This window comes from Psammomys obesus, unplaced genomic scaffold, assembly GCF_907164565.1.
Source record: "Psammomys obesus unplaced genomic scaffold, mPsaObe1.curated_primary_1811, whole genome shotgun sequence".
Lineage (NCBI taxonomy): Eukaryota > Metazoa > Chordata > Mammalia > Rodentia > Muridae > Psammomys > Psammomys obesus.
Window position 1 is genome coordinate 8,399,534 of NW_026595981.1, and position 15,051 is coordinate 8,414,584.

The window sequence follows — 15,051 nt, forward strand, 5'->3', positions numbered from 1 at the left end:
CAGACGTACTGGAGGAACCTTACCCCTGGAGAAGGGGCAATGGATAGAAAGGAGCCTCATTCACCTAGACACACCTTGGGCTGGACCAGGCTCAGCCACTGCCCAACAGCTGCTAGCCACCCTCTTTCCTCCCTGACTTGGGCTGATTCCAGGTCCCGCATTAAAGAACTGAAGGCCCATTCAGAACCCTGAAATAATGCTTCCTTTTCCATAAGCCTAAGCTGGGCCAGAGCACGGTTCTCTTGTCAGAACCACCAGTCCAGCAGATAGAATGACAACTGGGTTGACACTCAAGACTAAGTACCCAGGTTTCAGGGGATGTTCTGGCTGAATCCTAGCTTTTCCCCGTTGTGAGGTACAAATAGGTCATTGTCTCTAGAGACTCGGGTAGTTCATTCTAATATGAGGCCATTCAGGCTCGGGCGCAGGATCACTGTGACACAGATATGCCTGATACAAAGCAAATCTAACTGGTGGTTCCCTGTGCCTCTCTTGCAGCCCTATTTTAATATGTGAGGGAAGGCTGAACACCCAGTTTGGGTGATGTGCAAAATGTAAAAGCCCCAAATGGAGGTGGGAAGCATAGGGATCCAGTACTAGGCAGACCCAGAAATTCCTCCACAGACAGAGGCCATCAACAGACAACACTGAGCCCCAGCAACTATTTACAGCAAGAGAAAGACAGTAGGTTCTTGCAGGATAAAGGCCTGCAATATTGGGATATAAGCTGAAATACTGGGATATACCCTTCATTCTTATCATACACATTCAGTCCTATCACAGTCCATCATCACACTGTGCCCACACCACTGGTCCCCTGCTGGCCATCGGTCCTTTGTGATGGCCCTGGCATTGTTCTCAAGCCTGAGGGCCTAGTGCAGTGCTAGGCATCTGGGAGGGCCTTGAGCAGTATGCCTGAAAGCAGCGGCAAGACTGTTACTAGTACCAGAGTACACATAAGCAGGGTCCCTAGATATGTGTAGTTTTAGTTGCTGCAAACGGGCACGTGTCCAGGGTGACCACGGACAGCATAGCCTTAGCCTTTCCTATGGCCAAGGTCACACTGGTCTTTCCCTTACTGTGAAGCAGCAGGAAGGGCAGCTTCCTGATCAGCTGGGTTGATGTCATCCAGTGCAAGGGAGGGGCCAGATGGACCTTCTCAGAGTCCTTGATTGGGGGAGCGGCAAACAGGACTGTAGGGGGTGGGGTGGTGGCAGTTCTAGGACAAGAAACTACAACACGAACACAAAATATAAATTATTTATTTGGCCACATACAGCCAAGGGTCTGGGCCTGTACAGCTGACACTTGGAAAAGGATGTGGGATCCAGAGGCCTTTTCCCACCGCTATCAGCACCAGCCAGAAGTGTCCATGGCTTAGCTCCATGTTGTAACTTCCTGGGACTGTCACACACTGGGGACCTGTCCTGGGCAGGTGGCCATGTGCATTAGTTGGTCTCTGGCAAGGCAGGCAGGGGCTGAGTCCAGGTAGGGGTCAGGAAGCTGTGGAGTTCTTCATCTTCTCCATCTGTGGGGAGGGATACATGCTGCCTACAGCCCTGTCAAGAGCCTGCTGTCTGCTCTAGCTCAAACTCAACTGTGTACTTCAGCCAGGCCCTCCCCTCTTGCCTCAACCCTTCCCTGGGGTGCTGCAGTACCTACCACCAAGCAGCAAGTAGCTGACACAGCACAGTGCTTTTAGATGTCACTCTTCATGCCCTCTGTGACCCTCCTGTCTGGAAAGGTGCTGTGCCTGCACACTGACAGAACTAGGACCTGAACCTAGGTCCCAGGCCAACAAATGATGAACTACTGCATTATGGAGACCTACAGGTTCTTCCAGAGTCTCCCATAAGCCCCTGTCTCTATCTCCCATGGAGAACCAGGTTCCCATGCCCTCCCTCCAGAACACAAGAATGTCCCTTCGAATTCCATGCCATGGCAAAGAGCAGAGAAGGGCTGGCCAATGTGGGCCAGGAGAACCAAGCACCCCAGCTTCTGGCACACCCCACTCACATCCGGAGGCACTTGTCTTTCCCACCACTTGCTACTCTCTGGCCATCTGGACTCCAGTCGACGGCATAAACCTAAAAGGAGGAAAGGGGTCAGACAGTGATGTGCTGAGGGCAAGAGGGCCAGGGCTGATCCCAGCCTCCATCAGTCAGCCTTACCTCATCAGCATGGCCTGGCAGGTCTGTGGCCAGTTTCTGGGCCTTCACATCCCACACCTTCAGTGTGCTATCACTGCTGCCACTGACCAGCAGCCGGCTATCAGCCGACCAGGCGATCTGGTATACAGCAGCCACGTGGCCACGCAGGGAAGCCAGGTACCTGAGCCAGGGGAAGCCAGTGATAAGTATTAGATCTTCAACATGTCCTCCATGCCAGCAACAGCAGCTCTCAACCTTGACCACCTGCTAGCATTTCCTGGGTCCCATGCTGGGCTATTTTAATCATTATTGGTCATTACTATTTTTGTAAAACAACTCCAGTTGAGTTGCTTTGAGGCTGCCTCTTGCTAAGCCTCCAGACCTGCACAACTCTGCATGCCTGAAAGCCCAACATGCCACCTGCTTAGCCCATCTGCCTGGTGTCCTCCAGCATAACAGGTGCCAGCTGACAGGTGGCATGGAGTTAACGGTGGGCCAGGCCCAGATGGAGCTTTCAAGTTAATAGAGTCTAGCAGTAATGTCTGGTTAAGCCGTTAGGCCTGAGACTCAGTTTCCTGGCTTTCTAAAGGAACTGAATTATCATTTCAAAGAACTGTGGTATGAAAATACACAGCGACAGCCATTGCTTCTCTGTTCCTACACATCATGCCTCTTCTCCAACCTAATAATGGCTGGTACACCGCACCCCTCATAACAGGGCCTCTCAGACTTAGTTGACAGCACAATAACCAGGTGCAGATTCTGATGCACAAGGGTTGGACTGGAGTCCACATTTTCATTCGATTATACACACACACATTTTTTGAGACACGGTTTCCCTGGCTGTCCTGGAACTTGCTCTGTACACCAGGCTGGCCTTGAAACTCAGAGAAACACCTGTCTCTGCCTCCCCAGTATTAGGATTAAAGGTGTAAGCCACTACTACCCAGAAAAAAGATTTATTTTTATTCTTAGATAAATACATGATTGCAGGTCCTGTGAAGGCCAGAGGCATAGGATCCCCCTGAAGCTGGTGATGGAGGTGGTTTTGAGCTGCCAGATGGTGGGTCCTTTGCAAAAGCAGTATATGCCATCTCTTTGGACCCCTACATTCTGCATTTCTGCCAACCTCCTAGAGATGCTGGTATCACTGCTGTGTGGAGCACCTTCTGAGGACAAGAGGCACAACACAGTTCTAGCCACTGTTCACCTCTAGGGCTGCCGCGTCCCTGGCACTGTGGCTAGCCCTAACTCCTTCTTACAATCGGAAATGTGGCTCATTTAGGGCTGTCCCTAAACGTGTCATTTTACCAGTCCAAGTTCAGTGCTGAGGTGAAAGGTCTATGTGTCAGAAGTGTGGGCGGAGGAAAGCAGAACCTGCCAGTGCCACACAAGCAGAAAGTGGTGTCACCAAGTTCATGCCAAACCCCACTGCTAATAAGGGACAGCCCCCACGTCTCCACTCACTTGCCCGTCCTGCCATCCCACAGCTTGATAGACTTGTCAAAGGAGGCACTGGCCACGATGCGGGAGTCAGGAGAGAAGAGCACCTGGTTGATGAGGGCCTGGTGTCCTGTCATTCGTGTAAGGGGCTTCTTGTCCTCTGCTGGGGACCACAGGAATAAGGTGAAGTCATCTGAGCCAGACACCAGCCTCTCTGGGCCTTGGCCCTGGGCGAGAAAGCACAGTGTTAGGTGGTCAGATACTGGCTATGCAACAGTGACAGAAGCCAGAACTAGGGAAAGGAAGCCTGGCAGGGACGTGAGCTCACATGAAACTCCAGGGTAGCCCACATGTGTGGAAGAGTCCTAAGATATAAAGAATGGCACTAAAAAGGGGATGGCTTTCATATGTGGGTTGTTTTATGCACACACAGTCTGTGCATACTGACTGCGTGAATGCCAGCCTATGGCAGCACTGGAAGCTTCCAAAAGGGATGATGGACAACTATGTGAAAGATGGAAGATGTTTCACAATCGTGTATCTTTTGAACCACATAAATGTCCTCCTTAGACAACAAAGGAAGTAAGAAACAAGAGTAATAAATAAGTAAAATTTAAATGATGCCCAGCGTGTTAAGATACGAAGATTATGACTGGAATTTCTGTGATAGGTGAGAAAGAGTCCTGAGCCAGGGCTGCATGCTGGCAGCACAGACTCACCCGCACAAGGCTGTAGCGACTCGATGCCCTCTCCTTCAGCTCCTTCACTGTGCAGGTGCCAATGGAGAGAGAGAGAATAAAGAACAGGACTGGTTAGACATCTGCTCACTAGGATGGAGAACTGGTTCCTGTCCAAGCAGCCTGCACCCTTCCTCCCTCTCACTCACAGGACCCTCGCAGGTCTTGGGCATTCACTGTGGCTTCAGCAGGCTCAAAGGCCCCTGTGCGCAGGGCATAGTCTGTGCTAAGCGCCATGGTGTTCACCCAGTGGCCATGACCTTGAAGAGTCCGGCATAGCACGCCCTAGGGCAGAACAAGACAGGTCAGACATACACAGATACATGCACATACATCTTAGATCAGGGGGAGCGATCACACCCCATAACCCACCATGGGAAGGGTGACGTGGGACAAGAATCGAGAGCACAAGAATTTATCACTGCTGCACAGTCATCTTAGTCAAACTGCACCTGGAGGCTCAAGGCCCTCTTCATTAGAGAGGCTACAGTACTGGCCTGTTTCAAGGCACACAATAACAGGGTTTACCTAGTACAATGGGATTGGGTTTGGTAGCTGGCAAACAACTAAACCAGCTCTACAACAACCCAGAATCCCCACAACACCGTGGCACTGACCACTGGGCTGCCACTCCAGAAGCACTGGCTGGGCTCCTGGTACAGTTCAGGAAACAGCAGACTCTCTGATGCCAGTCTGTGATACTGACACTGACACCCATGACCCGTCAGACCAGCTTCTGAATTCTCATAGCCCTTACGTCATGGGCCCTCCAGACTTTGATGGTGCGGTCCTGGGAAGCAGAATACAGAAGGCCATCTCCTCCCCAGCGGAGGCAGGTGACTGACTGTGTGTGTCCAGTGAGGATGCGTTCACAGCGGCCGGCAGTCGTGTCCCAGATTCGTACACTGCCGTCTTTGGAGCTGCTGGCCACGTAGCGGCACTCAGGATTCCTGGTGGGGGAAATGTGACCTCGGGTCTGACATGGCAGTGCCTCTCTGCCCATGCTGTGTCTCATTCCTGACTCAGAGGCCAGTGACAACCTCTGGACAGCTAACTGCATGGCATGGCTGTGCTCAAGGGGCACAAGGAACAGCCTCCGCCAAGCAGCAGGAGATGTGGCCATGGAAGGCCAAGCTAGCACTGACATCTGGATGCTGCTTTTACTCTCTCCAAAAAATGTCTCTGTACTGAGCAGGGGAGGAGGGCAGCTTTAAGGCCGGCTCATGTGTCTTAGCTGGGTGTCACTTACATGTGAAGGGGTTCCCAGCTCAGGCCTGTGATCCACTTGCTGTGGCCGGTGAGGGCCCTGCCCACTTGCGTCCCTGAGCTTGGGTCCCACAGTAGAATCTGAAGGATAGAAGCTCATAAAATTACTTTCTACAGCCTGTCCCACCAAACATCTCCCCAACATACCCTTTCAAAGACTCCAGAAGCTACTCTGCCCATTTATCCTGATGCCACCTACCTGGCCATTCTTACAGCCCGAGGCCAGTTTCTTGCCATCTGGGGACCAGGATATACTAAGGACCCAGTGCCGGTGTCCTAAAGGAGCAGGGGATGGGAGAAAGAAGCTCCATTTATCTTTATCTCTAGCCAGTGCCTAACAGTGTGTAGCAAACCACGAACCCTCCTTAACCATCAAATGAACTAAAGGAGAGGCGAGGGAGAACAAAGCCCAAATACTTTTAGCTTACTGCAGACAACCCTGCTACTTTCTAGTGATTCCATACTGACATATGGTATGAATTTTCTGTATGTACCATCCCTTCTTACACCAGTTCTAGGATGATGGAAAGCATGAATTACCCTTATTCTCCAGATGCAAAAACTAGTTTAGACAGTGACCATGCCATGCACTGGACGCCTCTGTGGTCCCCAGAGCAGCAGCAGCACCTAGAACTTCTTAGAAATGTACTCAGGACCCTCCCTAGATCTGCTAACACCAAAGCTCTGGGAAGCACAGGGTGGGGGTGTGGGCAGTGGCTAGGGACCCAGCTAGCATCCTGTATTTTAACAAGCCCTCTAGGTGATTCCGGTCTACGCTAAAGTCTGAGGACCCTCTTGGCACAGTTGACTTTATCAGGAGCTGCAGAGCTAACCACTTGGCACTCATTAAGACCCCGTAAGTGGCTAAATGCACACTGACCTTTGCATGTGAAATGCGGTGTCTCCGTGCTGAGATCCCAGAAGCGCACAGTGGTGTCTCCGGAACCACTGGCCAGGTACCTGGGGAAGAGAGGCCGCTTGACTGCTGCAGTGGTGGGGCCCACCCTGAGACACTGCACATGTGCATTCCTGCTGCCTATCCAACCATCTTCTGGGAACAGGCTCCCCTTTCCCTGAGAAGCAGAAATAGGACACTGACGCCACCCAGGAAAAGAACCCAGGAAGCTACTTTCTCATCTTCCTTCATGACAACAGTGCTCATGCTCACTCGCTCTCTCTTTTGTATTTTGTTTTGTTGGGGGAGTTGAGGCAGGATTTCTCTGGGTAGCCCTGGCTGTTCTAAAACTTGCTTTGTGGACCAGATCTCGAAGTCAGCAACATCTGCCTGCCTCTGCCTCCGGAGTGCTCAGCCCACTCCAGTCCCTACTTCTGTGGAGAGTTCTAGTAAAAGCTTTTTATTGTTCGAGGCAGGGTCTCTCTACATAGCTCTGGCTGTCCTGTAACTCACAATTTAGATCAGGCTGGCCTTGAACTCACAGAGATCCGTCTGCCGCTGTCTCCTAAGTGCTGGGATTAAAGACATGTACTATCACCACCTGACTCAACTGTTCATCTTTGAGTACTATGAGAAGAAAATGATTCATTTTCAAAGGGAAGTAACATGCAGAAATCTGTCTTGGAGAGGGATAGTTCAAATCTCCAGAGGTTTGAGATGGATTCTTCCCAACCACATATCCCTAGTCTTTGGGGACCAAACCAACTAAGAAAGTCTCTTACTTGCAATTTGAGTCCAGACCCTCAAGTCCATGGCAGGCAGCCTGAGACCCCATGGATCATAACTCTGGAGGGCTCTCTCTACCCCAGTCGGAGGTTGCACCCCCCAGACCCTAACAAGTCAACAGATGTCCTTACTTTCCTGTGGGGCTGAAGGCCACAGAAATGACTGCTTCACTGTGACCCTCCAACGAGCTGGTGCAGCGTGTCACAGCGCGGACCCTGAAGATAGCCTGTGGCTGGTAGATGATCTCTACGATTTTCTCTGTCTCCACAGACTGGGACTCCAGCGTCTTCCCCAGTGAGGACACAATCTCAGCATCATGGACATAGAAAGCAAGGGGCAGGGGCTCCTCCTGAGGGCAAGAACAATGGGGTAAAGGGCAATTCTGCCACAGGAGGATTCACCCACTGGGGGTGGGGTGGGTGAGGCTGTCTTCTTCCAGCCACCTTGCTTGGGATACCTTCACTATTCCCCACCGAGAATGTGACTTTTTTATATCACTGAGAAGTAATCCTAGGCCACTCAGAATTTTTGAGCCCTTCATCTGCATCTCACAATCCTGCGAAGTAGACATTAATATCCCCACTTGACACTTAAAAAAAAAAAAAAAAATGCTTAAACCACTAACCCTGACAGCTACTTCAAATCTTTGGCATTTTTAAGGTCTAAGATGCGAGTCAATACACAACCTCATATACTGTTTCAGAAACCACTAACGCTATGTAAAAAGAGTATTCAGAGGGGTGGTTAAAAGTGCAGACCAAGTAGGAGGCTGGGGGGGGAGGGGGTCCACCAGCTGATTCTGTACGCCTGCCTCTCCACCCCAACACAGCATCAGAAACACTGGCTGAAAGGTTAAGAACACAGGTTTTTTAAAATCCGGTCCGACCGATCTGGGCTACAGTGCTCAATCCCAACTACTGCGTACCTCCACGCGAATAACTTAATCCCGCTGGGTATCTCCGTAAAATAACGATACTTACGTTGGGCTGTGACAAGGAGTCACGGAAATACTATATCCGATTACTTCAAAACACGCCCTGACCGCAGATAGGTCGGCATAGAGAACATTTTTTTCCCAGGGGCCGAACCACGCCCCTAACTGCCAGTGAGCAGCGTGGGTCCCCGGAACACCGCGGCATCGTCTTGGGGTGCTCACCTGGGCCAGCAGCGCATTGCACACGAGCTGCAGCTTGTCCGGCGTGATGTCCACCGGCACGTCGAACGGGGAGCCCAGCAGCTGGCCGCCCTCATCCTGGAACTGCACGAGCAGCCGCTGTACGTCGCCCGCCGCCGCCTCGTCCTACGGAAACAGACCAGGAGTCTGTCAATGCCCCTCCGCTCCCCTCCGGCCTGAGGACCCCACGCGGAGACCCCCGACGTTCCGCCCTCGCGCGCGTACACCCACCGCCACAGCGGCCGCCATCCTGCGTCCCCACGTGGAGGGAAGACGAGGCGGAGGGACGGAGCGCCGCGTCCGTGTTGCGCCGGGCCAGCCGCCGGCCACAGCGCCCTCTCGTGTTCGGAGGAGTCAGGCTGCTCGGGAGGCCGGGAGTGCCACTAGGGTCACCAGGTGGCTTCACTCCCCCGCCTTGTTCTTTATTCAGTTCTCACAACAGCCAACAGCGGCTCCTGTCAACTTTCGTGAATGACGGTAGCCAAGCCGCAGAGAAGTTAATTGATTTGCACGCCTAGCTCACAGAGTCGGGGAAACGGCAGAGGCCGAGCTCTCCGGGGTCCGGGCAGCATTCCTTTTTCTCCAGGGGTGGAAGTACAAACCAGGAAACTAGTGGGTTGAGGCAGAAACTTTCTTTATTGGTTGCTTTGTGGTTTTATCTTATCTTATTCATCTATGGACAGAACTGAATCTCCACTCCCCTCATGCGTAAGTCGAAAGAAAACAGAGCCTGTAAGAAACTAATAAACTGGATGTGATGGCACCTCTTTAATCCCAGCACTCGGGAGACAGAGGCAGAATGAAGATCCATCTATTCATCCCTCCATTCATCCCTCCATTCATCCCTCCATTCATCCCTCCATTCATTCATTCATTCATTCATTCATTCATTCATTCATTCATTCATTCATAAAACAAGCAGGACACTGTCTGCCAGTCTCTGTGTTTGGGATGGCAATGGGAGAAGTTCCCCAACAGCATCCTTGACCTCCTGGAGCAGACAGTGAAGGGCAGGAGAGTTCCGACTCTCAGTGAGGATAGCCTTTTAAAATTGGCTGAGGAGAAACATCACCTTACGCCATGGCGATGGCCACATTTGAAGAGGGAGCCTCTTCTTGTCCTGGGAGAGATCTGGATCAGAGGAAGGTAAGTTATCATCCTTGAGCTCAGGCAATTTCAGGTCTGTCCTAGTCCTTGCCCCAGGAGAGTTAAATATGATAGAGAGGAAGAGAGCCAAGGGTGTCAGAGCCAGATGGGGAACTGTCTATTCATCAAGGCAGACAAAGAAGGATGGGAGACAATCACACCCACGCAGCAACCCACTCCCACACACCACGTCAGCAACTCCTGCTGGGCTTTCCAAAAGCAGGGTCTTTTTGAGCAAATGCGCCCACTGTGAACAAGTATGAAGAGGAGAGAGGAAGGAATCTTTCTCCACTCTGCTCTCCTTCTCCCTCCAGAGAGGCATTTCTGGAAGTCTCCAGAGGGACCTGGGCAGCTGCTCTGCGTCCAAGTCTATCAGCCCCTCAGCTGTCACTCTGCTCCTAAAATAGCAGTAGTGGGGGGAGGGTTGTTTATCTAGGACAGAGCTGGGGAAGGGGCATTATAACTTTGCCTAGGCAGGGCAGGTCTCCAAGGGATATTCCTGTCTCTTCTGGATCTTTCTCCCACACTTTGAGGTGTGAGCGCAAAGCCTTGCAGGACCGCCCCTGAGAGGGGTGCCCAAGGGCCAGAGGGTAGTCAGGCCCTCCACGTGGTCATGGATGTCCACTCTGGGCAGTGGGAGGGCCCTGTATCAATGACAGCTTCCAGGAGCACCTGCCCCTGTAGCCAAATATAGTCTGGAGTCACTGGCTGGGGTGATAACGCCTGGGGTGGGGGCTGGGAGGAGCAGACGGAAGCTGTCTGAGGTGGACTGCAGAGCTCAGGAGCGGTACCTAGGCGGAGGCATCCCTCAGAGACTGTGAGTAGGCTGGGAGACTGGGCGAGGAGAAGGCCCCGAGGACCTTCAGATCTGCAAGGAAGCTTGAGCCTTGGGGGAGGTGGATGACACGTCATTGGAAGAGGCAGAGAGGGAAGCACAGGGACTCTCACAAGCCCCTCAGTGGGAGTCAGGCTCCAGACAAATACCAGTGTCCTTGGGGTGGGGTGTCTCAGTGGATTTAGGGGTGCTGGAGTGCATACCTTCACTGTGGAGAGGGGGCTCTGACTATCGGGCCAGGATCCCTGCCCTGGGTGTCCAGCAGAAGGCTGACCACACAGGCCTGTCGCTGTCCCCACAGATGGCAGAGGCAGAAGCGGCACAACTGAAGGAGGAAGGGAACCAGCATTTTCAGCGCCAGGACTACAAGGCGGCCACCAAGAGCTACAGCCAGGCCCTGAAGCTGACCAAGGACAAAGCCCTGCTGGCCACACTCTACAGGAATCGGGCAGCCTGTGGCCTGAAAATGGTCTGGGGACAGGACAGCTTGGGTGGGCTGAGGGCCGTTAAGGCTGGAGACAAGGTTGTGAGGGCCTGATGGAAACGAGCCATCATCACTCTCACCAGGCCATCGAGACCCCTTGAGTTGGCAAATGTGCCTCTTACTGCCAGGGCCATTGCTCTGGAGAAGCAGAAATCCACCAGTCATAGTTGGCCCAACATAGGTGCTTTTCATGTGTTGGGCTACTCCTTTTAAGAGCAGCTCTGTGATAACCTTTACTAGCATTCCTATATTGCAGTCAAGAAACCCAAGGTTCAGAGAGCATGAATAGCGTTTCCAGGTGGCAGAGGAGCTGGCATTTAATCCTGGGCCTACCTGACACTGAAGCCTGTGCTTTTTTGTGCCAGGCATGGAGTGCATCCTGGGCCTCTGATAACCTGTAGTTCCATGGCTAACTTCTCTCCTTACTTAGGGAGCACTGGTTGTCTCCGTACTGGGACCCCCCATTAATGGAGTTTCTTGTTCCTGTTTCTCAGGAGAGCTATGCCCAGGCAGTTTCAGATGCTTCCAGAGGTGAGCTCCACTTTACCTTCACCCAGCATGGTTGAGCAGGAGTTTGGATCTGGCTCCCATTGTCTGGAGGTGCTATGGCAGTCTGTGGGTTCTGAAGGTTAAGGAGCAGCTGGAGACGGGAACAAAACATCTGGCAATATTTAGCCCAGGGAAGGCAGCTCCCGGGTGGGATAAGGAGGGTTTAGTTTTACTTTGGGGGCTCCAGGCCCAGACTTAGGATAAAAAGACAAAAATACAGGGAAGAATTTGGGTAGGGAAAAGTTTTTTGGCTGTCCCAGAACTTGCTCTCTAGACCAGGCTGTCCTTGAACTCACAGAGATCAGCTTGCTTCTGCCTCTCAGTTGCTGGATCAAAAGTGTACACTACCACTGCCTGGCTGTTTTTTGATGGAGTTGCCTGGCTGCCTCAGAAAGGAGGGGGAGCACCCTATTTTGGCGGGTAGACAAGCACTAGTCAGGAATCCTGTGGTAGAGGAAGCCTTGGGAATCAGGTAGAAGTTGGGGTGTGTTGCTGAGAAAGGTTAGGGGGAGAGGTCTTTTAAACTTTGTGTGAACCTGGAGACTCTATGGCTCCTTCTCCTATCAAAAAGATGGTATGAACCAGATAGTTCAAATGGGTGTCTCTAAGGAAGACAGCCTTTCATGGACAATGGAATAGGGAGAACAGTCTGTAGCCCAACCTCCTGAGGACTGCCTGTCTCCCTTCTGTAGCCATTGACATCAACTCAGCGGATATCAAAGCATTGTATCGGCGATGTCAGGCACTCGAGCATCTTGGCAAATTGGACCAGGCATTCAAGGATGTTCAGCGCTGTGCTACCCTTGAGCCAAGGAACCAGAACTTCCAGGAGACATTGCGGAGACTCAACACCAGCATCCAAGAACAGGTAAACTGGGGCTGGAGAGATGGCTCAGCAGTTAAGAGCAACGGCTGTTTCCAGAGCCTGAGTTCAATTCCCAGCACCCACATGGCAGCACACAACTGTCTGTAACTCCAGTTCCAGGGATCCTCAAACAGACATGCAGGCAGAACACCAATGCACATAAAAATAAATAAAAATCTAAAAAAAAAAAAGAAAAAGAACAGGTAAACTGGTCCCTTCCAGAGAACTTTGGCTGCTTCCATCCTATTCTCAGGGGAGATGGGCTAGGGAGGTTGGGTTGTGAGGACAGAATGAGCCTTTACTCTTAACTGCAAGCCAGAGACAGCATGGAACATGGGCAGTCTCCATGGGACCACCGGGCGGGTTCACCTACCTGTGAGTGATGGAGAGGGCTGGCTGTGATGCTGGGTGAAGGCACAGTCTACTCTTAGCAACAGTTCCTTTACATTTCAGTCGGAAGCTTTAACAAGGAATTGTGATCACCTAGTGAGTCCGCACTGTGACTCTAGGGGGGCAAAGGTAGCCAGGAATCTTTGGGGATCAGGGATAGAGGGTCAGAGTCTGTGGGAACATAAGATTTTTGCAGGGAAGATGGACAAGGCATGGAGAACCTGAGCCAGAGATGAGGAGCCCTGCATCCTCCCCTGCCCCAGCTCCTGACTTTTCTGGTTAACGCCAGAAAGGGGCCTAGCTCATTCAAGCCTTGGCTCCAAGACTCAGTAACTCCCATGTGTCCGGAGCAGCCTGTGGGCCATGGCACCCTGTCCAGAGTGCAGACTCAGGGCTGAGGAAATGGAAAAGAGAGGGAGATGAGAAAAGGGGTGGGTGAAGGAGTAGCCTGTCCACCCAAAGAGACGAGCCCAGACAAGTGGGAGTGAGGGGCAGCAGCTCAGCTGTAGGAGGCGCGGAGGGGTCATCACGTAGCCACCTTATGAAAGTGGTGTAAGGTGGAATGTGCGAAGGTCTAGAGCCCCAAACAGAATGGTTTCCTTTTTTTTTTTTTTTTTTTTCTGGTTTATGAGCCTAGAGACAAATTTCTACTTTAATCTCCACTTAAACATTTAAGAGTTGATTGCCTGTGAGATTCTAAAACTAAAACCAGATTGATACCTTTTAAGGGTGTTGTGATGGTCATATGTGATATCAAATGTACGTACTTGGATTGAAAGCTTTGAGGGTCAAAGAATTGATTTTTTTTGACCTTTCTTTTTCTTTTCTTTTCTTTTCTTTTTCTGTTTTCTTCCTTTTTGGCGGGGAGGTGTATGACAGAGTCTCTCCATGTTCCTCTGTCTGTACTGGAGCTTACTATGGAGACCAGGCTGGCCTTGAACTCAGAGATCTGCCTGTCTCTGCCTCCAGAGTGCTGGGATCAAAGGCGTGAGCCATTATCCCTGCCCCTTGTTCACCTTTCTATCCCCGGCACCTGGAACAGTCATTCAGCTAATGTTAAAATGATTATTGTTGTTGTTATTACTGTTATTATTATTAGCATTATCATCACTAATTATTTTTATAAGGGGGTGTGGAGGTCAGAGGAGGTGGATGTTGGTTTTCTCCTTCCACATTTATGGAGGTTTTTCGGATCATCTCAGATCTCCGGGCTTGCTCTGTAAAAGCCTTTCCCAGCTAAGACGTCTCACTAACCTCCATCCCTTACCATTTGTTCAGTGAATAAATGAATGGATGCACTAGGGTCCAGAGTAGATCTTCTGTTTTCTAAGTTGAATATATGAAGAATAGGTAGAAATGATGTGGGCCAGCTGCCTGCCTCACTTTGGGCTCTGTCCTGTCTCCTCAGCTCCGGGTGCAGTTTTCCACAGACTCCAGGGTACAGACGATGTTTGAAATCCTTCTGAACGAAAACAGCGAGGCTGATAAGCGGGAGAAGGTGAGTGACGTGTCAAGTTTGCCAGCAGGGGTCACTCTCCACACGCAGCTCCAGTTTCAAGGCCTGGGAGGTTAGAGGCAGGTTTCCGGGAACTCGGAGAAGCATTGCTCAGAGTTAATCCCATTAGAAAACGGCGCTACAACAGCCACATATGGTAATAGTTACACATTTTGTACAGTACACACACCAGAGTGAAAACACCCAGGCACGGTAGAGCCTGTCTGCAATCTCAGTCCGGCTGATCATGAGTTCAAGGCCAGCCTAGGCTACACAGCAACATAAAAATGTGAAATAAATAGTGTAATACCTGGGATCTCACAGCTCATGAGTTCAAGATCGCCCTTCCCAGAAACTCCCCCAGACCACGACTCGTTGCAAAAGCAAGAGGTTTATTAACCATTGCGCAATGGGGTCACCCCTGCTGGTCAGCAAAGAGTGGCACCAGCAGACAAAGGCCTTTAGATTTTTAAAAGAAAAATTGCGGGAAATTTGAAGTTGCAGTTTTGGCAATTTAGGATTGGATGAGGAAGCTATAAAGTAAGACAATTGGTTAGTCTTAGGTGCTCAAGCTTGGCCAGTCCTGCCAAGTGTGGTTGCAGCTGCAATTGAAGGTGGGGGTGGTTAGCTCATCCTTGAAAATTAGGGGCTGCGGACTTTTGGCTGCAGGTCAAAAGCTACTCAGAAGAAGTCTGGGTTCGTTGCTAAGAAACGTTATCTCAAAGACAGGAGTTTTTCTTTTTGCTGAGTGAAGGTCATTGCTTGCTTGCTTTTTTTTCTATCTGTCCTCACAGACAGGGTCACATTTCTCCATTCTCTGGAAAGGTACTAAGAGG

The 15,051-nt window shown here is 51.2% G+C and overlaps 2 protein-coding genes across 5 annotated transcripts in view; one reads left to right on the plus strand and one right to left on the minus strand.

Moving 5' to 3' along the window:
* Positions 1-1,246: 1,246 nt before the first annotated feature.
* Nle1 (notchless homolog 1) lies at positions 1,247-8,705 on the minus strand. 2 transcript variants are annotated; one of them, XM_055620638.1, is made up of 13 exons: positions 8,683-8,705; positions 8,434-8,577; positions 7,409-7,626; positions 6,477-6,556; positions 5,796-5,872; positions 5,580-5,677; positions 5,088-5,280; positions 4,480-4,615; positions 4,313-4,359; positions 3,618-3,820; positions 2,172-2,331; positions 2,017-2,087; positions 1,247-1,528 (listed from the first exon to the last, which is right to left on the minus strand). In XM_055620638.1, exons 1-13 carry the CDS (start codon positions 8,698-8,700, stop codon positions 1,516-1,518), a joined length of 1,458 nt encoding a protein of 485 aa, XP_055476613.1. In that variant the 5' UTR covers positions 8,701-8,705; the 3' UTR covers positions 1,247-1,515. The 2 variants fall into 2 exon arrangements, with proteins under 2 accessions (XP_055476613.1, XP_055476614.1); XM_055620639.1 differs by lacking the exon at positions 1,247-1,528 and adding an exon at positions 1,541-1,782.
* Positions 8,706-10,733: 2,028 nt separating this feature from the next.
* Unc45b (unc-45 myosin chaperone B) overlaps positions 10,734-15,051 on the plus strand; it is a 28,072-nt gene continuing 23,754 nt past the window's right edge. For all 3 annotated transcript variants that reach the window (XM_055620294.1, XM_055620295.1, XM_055620296.1), the window contains exons 1-4: positions 10,734-10,901; positions 11,411-11,447; positions 12,158-12,333; positions 14,129-14,218. In XM_055620294.1, coding sequence (XP_055476269.1) covers positions 10,734-10,901; positions 11,411-11,447; positions 12,158-12,333; positions 14,129-14,218 — 471 coding nt within the window. The remainder of the gene's footprint in view (positions 10,902-11,410; positions 11,448-12,157; positions 12,334-14,128; positions 14,219-15,051) is intronic.